This window comes from Cervus canadensis, chromosome 4 (genome assembly GCF_019320065.1).
Source record: "Cervus canadensis isolate Bull #8, Minnesota chromosome 4, ASM1932006v1, whole genome shotgun sequence".
Lineage (NCBI taxonomy): Eukaryota > Metazoa > Chordata > Mammalia > Artiodactyla > Cervidae > Cervus > Cervus canadensis.
The window spans coordinates 101931857-101939378 of record NC_057389.1 but is presented as its reverse complement, the minus strand read 5'-3'; the positions used below and the strand labels follow the sequence as shown (position 1 = coordinate 101939378).

At 42.8% G+C, this 7522-nt stretch overlaps 1 protein-coding gene across 1 annotated transcript; it reads left to right on the top strand.

The window, feature by feature from the left end:
* The first annotated feature begins 6324 nt into the window (after positions 1-6324).
* LOC122439366 (olfactory receptor 10H1-like) lies at positions 6325-7278 on the top strand. The gene has a single exon (XM_043464438.1). It carries the CDS (start codon positions 6325-6327, stop codon positions 7276-7278), a length of 954 nt encoding a protein of 317 aa, XP_043320373.1.
* The last annotated feature ends 244 nt before the right edge of the window (positions 7279-7522 follow it).

Here is a 7522-nt window from a genome sequence, read left to right as displayed (position 1 = left end):
GGGATTACTAGATCATATGGTAGTTCTATCAGTGAATATCCATACTGTTTCCCACAACTGTTGTACCATTTTACAATTCCACCAGCAGTTTACAAGTGTTCCAACTTGTACACATTCTTGTCATTTTATTTTTTTGGCTGCTTGGCAGGTGAGATCTTAGCTCTCTGTCCAGGGATCAAACCTGTGCCTCTCCAGTGGAAATGCAGAGTCTTAACCACTGAACCATCAGGGAAGTCCCTTCTTTAAATGGCACAATTAAATATATATTTTTTAAATCCCTCCCCACTTTAAATGGCACAATTCAGTGGCATTTAGGACGTTAAAAAATTGTGGAACTATCACCTCTCTTTAGTTCTCAGATATTTCTCCACCTCAAAAGGTCTTGAACCCATTCCCCATTCCAGCCCATTTCCACCCCCTGACAACCACTAATTTGTGTTCTATCTTGATGTGTTTTAACTATTCTGGATATTTTAAGTAAATGGAATCATACAATGCGTGGTCTTTTGCAGCAGGCTTCTTTCACTCAGCATAAGAAGGTCTTCAAGGTTCATCCACGGTGTAGCATGTATCAGAACTCTATTCCTTTATGTGGCTGTATGGTATCCCATTGAACTGTTTGCTCATGAACAGGGTGTTAGGTCTATGACACAGGAGGATAAGCAGAGAGAGCCGATTGGGTTAAATAGTGTCCCCCTGAGGAGAAAGAATACAGGAGTAGGATCTGACTGCCAGTCAGGGTGTGCCCTGGTTGGGCTCTGCTGGGGAGGTCATCGCTGAGATCACGGCCCTGGCCTTTCTTTCCCCTGAGGTCCAGACTTGTGCACACGACTTGGGGAGTCTACTCAGGGAGTCTTGCTCAGGGGTTGTTATGGGAAAGGGTGACACAGAGGAAGTGCCAGAAGGAGACAGGAGCCGACTTACAGTTTTTTTTTTTTTTTAATGTATTTATGTATTTTTACTGTGCAGAGTCTTCATTGCTGAGCAGGCTTTTCTTTAGCTGTCGTGTGTGGGCTTCTCAGAGCAGTGATTTCTCTTGCTGCGGAGCATGGGCTCTAGGGCACCCGGGCTTCAGGAGTTGCAGCCCCCAGGCTCTGGAGCACAGGCCCAGTCATTGTGGTACAGAGGCTTCGTTGTTCTACACCGTGTGGGATCCTCCAGGATCAGGCATCAAATCCACGTCTCCTGCAATGGCAGGTGGATTCTTTACCACTGAGCCACCAGGGAAACCTCATTTCTGTTTTATTTTGTTTTGCTTTTGGTACCATTTTGTACACTTAGGAGCTGATACCTGGAGCACGTTTGTGGCCAGAAGAAGCCAAGAGGTGGGCTGCCAGAAGAAGCAGATGCTGAGGGTTTGGTACATCCATAGCATTAGAGGAAAGATTATCCTGTAACTAGGTCTGAAGCCCTGGACTATCACAGTGCCAATATAGCCACCTGGTGGGATGGAGGAATAACAGCCAGCCAGCAATGACAGTAAAAGATGACAACAATGCAGATAGCTTTCCTTGAGAAATTTCTCTGTGCTGAGCGCTTGGCATCAAATGCCTACAGGGAACCTGAGCACAGTTCTCTGATTATCCCAACACACAGTGAGGACCTGGGGTTTGAACCCTGGGTCTCCATGGCTCCACTAACTCTGTGTATCTCAAAGAATGGGCTCTGGCAGCCAGAGAAGGGGTGGTGCAGAGGAGAAGACACAGTCCTCAGGAGAAAGAGCATGAGGTCAGAGCCAGGACTGGTCCAGAGATGGTGGCTGAGGGACAGGAGGGGTGAGTAAGAGTGGGGAATTGAGGATGGCACTCTGGCTACTGGCTGGGCGGCTTAGGTCCCCTCTAGCCCACAAATGCTACTTTACTATGTGAGATGCTCTATCCTAACTTCAGTCAAATTGACCATTTTCCAGGTGAGATTCTGGGTCCTCCAAGAGTTGGTTGACCACGACTCTGGGAGAACACTTTGTGACAATCCTTTGTTGAATGAAGATTCAGTGAATGAAGTAAAATGTCATAATATTTGAGCAAACTTTCCTCAGTGTATTTGAAAACTGGTTATGTGTATATATTTATATTTGATGTATGGGCTTCCCAGGTGGTGTTGGGAGTTCCCTGGTGGCTCAGAGGGTAAAGTGTCTGCCTGCAATGCAGGAGACCCGGGTTTGATCCCTGGGTTGGGAAGCTCCCCTGGAGAAGGAAATGGCAACCCACTCCAGTATTCTTGCCTGGAGAATCCCAGGGACAGAGGAGCCTGGTAGGCTACAGTCCACGGGGTCACAAAGAGTCAGACACGACTGAGTGACTTCACTTCACTTCTTCAGGTGGCGCTAGTGGTAAAGAACCCACCCGGCAGTGCGGAAGACATAAGAGATGCAGGTTTGATCCTGGGTCTGGGAAGGTCCCCCGGAGAAGGAAATGACCCCACTCCAGTATTCTTGCCTAGAGAATCCCCTGGACAGAGGAACCTGGCAGGCTACTCTCCAAAGGGTAGCAAAGAGTCAGACATGACTCACATGACTTAGCACGTACGCATGTGTATTTTATATATATGTAAATATATACACATGTGTGCGTGCTGAGTCGTTCAGTCATGTCTGATTCTTGGTGACTCCATGGACTGTAGCCCACCAGGCTTCTCTATTCATGGAATTTTCCATGAATTCCAACTGGAATGTGTTGCCGTTTCCTCCCCAGGGTATCTTTCATATCCAGAATCAAACCCACATCTCTTGCACCTCCTGCATTGGCAGGTAGATTCTTTACCACTGTGCCACCTGGGAAGCATATATATGTACCATTGATTGAAACATATGTAAGTGTAAATATATATGTGTACCTTCACAAATTTTTATTGGACTTAAGCTTTGGAGTTTGAAGTTTTAATCAAATCTCTTTCGTTGATGACGATTGTATCATTGACTTGCAGAATGATCCTGTGTTATTTATTCCCATTTATCATCACGTCCTACTTTTGATCGCCACCCCTGACCAGTAGCTGTGTTAATTTTTTCAATGTGTATCCTTCTGTTTGCATGAATTCTTGGAAAATGTATATTGATGCACATACTGTTTGGACAGTGATACAATATATTGTGCTGGAAGCCTGCTATTTTTTCTGATTTTCCAGTGTTATTTTTAAGAGCCATCCATGTTGTTCCATGGATTTTAGGTTTTTTTTTCTCCCCCCAATCTGTTGTTCAGAGCTTCTGATCTGTTTGTCTGTCCTTGTACTAATCCTATATTGCTTTATTTGCAAGGCTTTGTAGAATGCCTCAATATCTTAGAAGGCAATTCCTCCCCACCTCTTTCACTCTTCACTTCAAGGTGGACTTAATTATTTATGGGTGGCTATTCTTTAATAGAAACTGTATAACAGGTACAACATCTTTCTCAAAAAATTCAACTGGTTTCTTTTGAGGAATCGATTGAATGTATAGATTAAATCTGGGAGAGAATTAACATCTAGGATACTGTTTTTTCCATTTCATCCACTTATTTATAATGTCTACCATGTTTAATTGGTTTGTTTTTTTTACTTTTATTTTATTTTTAAAAAACTATTTTTTTTATATTGGGGCATAGCCAATTAACAATGTTATGATAGTTTCAGGTGAAAGAGAGGGGACTCATCTATACGTATCCATGTGTCCATTCTCCCCCAAACTCCCGTCCCATCCAGGCTGCCACATAACATTGACCAGAGTTCTCTGTGCTATACAGTAGGCCCTTGTTGGTTATCCATTTTAAATTTAGCAGTGTGTGCATGTCCATCCCAAACTCTCTAACTATCCCTTCCTTCCATCATTCCACCCAGCAACCATTAGTTCATTCTCTCAGTCTGTCTCTTTAAGTTCATTTGTATCATTTCTTTTTAGATTCCACATATAAGCTATATTATATGATATTTCTCCTCCTTCTCATTTCATTCAGTATGACAGTCTCTTGGTCCATCCATGCTGCTACAAATGGCATTATTTCATCCTTTTTAATGACTGAGTAGTATTCCATTGTATGTATGTGCCACATCTTCTTTATCCATTCCTCTGGTGATGCACATTTGGGTTGCTCCATGTCCTATTGTAACTTGTTTAATGTTCTCTGTGGAAGTCTGTATGCACATACTTAAATTAATTCCTAGATACTTGAGAGTTTTGTGTTCCTTTGAATGGTAACTTGTTTGTTTTACTAATTTTAAACTTACAAAAAATGTTCAAAAGTAACATGGAAAATTCTTGGACTCCCTCTAATCCAACTTCCATCTTACACAATGCCAGTACAATGATTAGACCCAGGAAACTAACAGTTGTGTAATACTGTATAGCAAATAACAGATCTTATTTGATTTTTCTTAGTTTTGACACTAATATCCTTTTTTAAAATTCCAGGACATAAGCCATTTTGTTCAGTTGTTATTTCAATGTCTCATCATTCTGTTCTTAGTAATTCTTATTTTTCCTTTTATCTCAAAGGTAGTTAGTTTTGTCTGACTATGTATGACAATGTCAAATGATACAATCTTAAATTGTGTTTAAAATATATGGTAACTTTCAGGTTTCCTCTTCATATTAATTTCCAGTTTACTGTAATGTGGTCAGATGCTCTGGATCTTTGCAATACTGGCACTTGATAATTTACCTAGACTTCTTTTATGGTCTTACACAAGGTTCTTTTCAAAAACAATTCCATATTTTTAGGGTTTTTTTTCCTCTTGGGTGTGTTTGATGTAATAAATAGGACTGTGCATGTTTTTGTGTTTGTATATGTTAAATAAACATATATATTAGCTAGGTATACTAACATATATTTATATATATATATATGTGTATATATATATATATTAGCTCAAGTATTAAATGTGACAGAATTAAGTCTGAAAACAACAGTAATTATGAAAAGATAAATGCATTAAGTCCCCCAATCAAAAGAGAGATACAACCATAGGTTGCTGTATTTTAAGAAAATTTAATTCTAGTCATTTATACCTGTCCTCAATCTCAACTTCTTGATTTCAGGTGCTGTGGAAGACATTTGTTGTTGTTGTTTAGTCACTTAGTCATGTTTCAGTCTTTGAAATCCCATGGACTGTAGCTTACCAGGCTCCTCTGTCGATAGCATTTCCCAGGCAAGAATAGTGGAGTGGGTTGCCATTTCCTCTTCCAGGGGATCTTCCTGACCCAGGGATCAGACCCACAGCTCCTGCCCTGGCAGGTGGATTCTTTACCACTGAGCCATCAGGAAAGCCCTTGGAAGACATATTATATGCATAATCTTACTCAATGCCTGTCAGCTAGGGATTATTAATATCAGTTTCCTTTTAGGGATGAGAAAACAAAGGCTCAAACAAATTGAGGGACCAACGTAATGAAGGCTTTTTTATTTTTAAGCACTATTTTAAAATGCCTCAATTTTTTTTGAATTCATGTGAATAAAATGGTAGAGTTTTTATAAAAAGGGAAAAAAGCCTCCACTTAATACTCACTAAGCCTTACAAAAACCTCTTTGGGGTCATAAAGAGTTGGACACGACTTAGCAACTAAACAACATAGGCAGCATGTTGAGTATAGTGATCATAGGATATGCAGAGATGACACTCCAACCAGCAAGAAATTTTTCCAATTAAAAATATTTATTAGGGATCCCAGAATAATAATTTATTTTAAAGATTGTATTGTTGACCTTATCTTTAGTTTCACTTTTTTTTTTTTTGGAAAAAAATGATAGAGGCAACTACAACCTCTGAAGTGGTGGACTAAATCCACATGTAGGAAACAGAGACCACTACTTCCTACCACTAGGATTTAAAAATATAGCAATAGTAATGAAAATTTATTTAATTCATACTATGTACCAGGACCTGTGCTAAGCACCTTAGATGCATGTTGTTGTTGTTCTGTCGCTAAGTCGTGTCTGACTTTGCGACCCCATGGACTGCAGCACACCAGGCTTCCCTGTCCTTCACTATCTCCCGGAGTTTGCTCAAACTCATGTCCATTGAGTCAGTGATGCCATCCAACCATTTCATCCTCTGTCGCCCTCTTTTCCTGCCCTCAATCTTTCCCAGCATCAGGGTCTTTTCCAATGAGTCAGCTCTTTGCATCAGATGGCCAAAGTATTGGAGTTTCAGCTTGAGCATCAGTCCTTCCAGTGAACATTCAGGTGGTCCTATTTAAACCACAAGGCAGACCTTTATTCTGAACATTATTATGCAGATGGACTGATCATGGTTTGAAGAGGTGAAGGAGCCTCTCCAGGAAGTCCTGAAGAGGACTCATTAGAGATTCTGAGTTCCTACCTATGGGAATTCCTCCTTCTTTTCCCCAACAGTATGGCTGCCATTCTGAGGCTAAATTACACCTCAGTGTCTGAATTCATCCTCATCGGCTTCTCCACCTTCCCCCACCTTCAGCTGATGTTCTTCCTGCTTTTCCTGCTGATGTACCTGTTCACGCTGCTGGGGAACCTGCTCATCATGGCCACCGTCTGGAGGGACCGCAGCCTCCACACCCCCATGTACCTCTTCCTGTGTGCCCTCTCCATCTCCGAGGTCCTTTACACCTTCGCCATCATCCCGCGCATGCTGGCCGACCTGCTCTCCAGGGACCGTTCCATCTCCTTCATGGCCTGTGCCAGCCAGATGTTCTTCTCCTTCACGCCCGGCTTCACCCACTCCTTCCTGCTCACCATCATGGGCTATGACCGCTACGTGGCCATCTGCCACCCCCTGCGCTACAACGTGCTCATGAGCCCCCGAGGCTGCGCCTGCCTGGTGGTCTGGTCCTGGGCCGGTGGCTTAGTTGTTGGGCTAGTGGTGACATCTTCCATTTTCCAACTCACTTTTTGTGGGTCTAATGAGATTCACTATTTTGGCTGCCATGTGCCACCCCTTCTGAAGTTGGCCTGTGGGAACGTCTCCACTGTGGCCATGGGCGTGGGCCTCGTGTGTATCACCGCCCTGCTGGACTGTGGTGTCCTCATCCTCTTGTCTTACGCCTTCATCGTGGCCACCATCTTGAGGATCCCTTCAGCCGAGGGCCGGCACAAAGCCTTCTCCACGTGCGCGTCCCACCTCACCGTGGTGGTCGTGCACTATGGCTTTGCCTCTGTCATCTATCTCAAGCCCAAGGGGCCCCAGTCTCTGGAAGGAGACACGCTGATGGGCATCACCTACACGGTCCTCACTCCCTTCCTGAGCCCCATCATCTTCAGCCTTAGGAACAAGGAGCTGAAGATCGCCATGAAGAAGACCTTCTTCAGCAATCTCTACCCCTCCAGCATCTGAGTAACTGGGGTGGAGGTGGTTTCAGATTATGGTAGAAGAATGACCACACCCTCATCTATACAATGGGGTTAATCAAAGCTACCTTGTAAGATTGGTGTAAAGATTTGTATGTGTGTGTGACATCACATAGTAAGTGCTCAGTAAATGTTAATCTTTTTTTCCTTTTTCCTCTCATGGTCTGTGTGTCTCCCATTAGCTTCAATTTTTTAAAAAAGATTTATTTATTTATTTTTGACTGCACTGG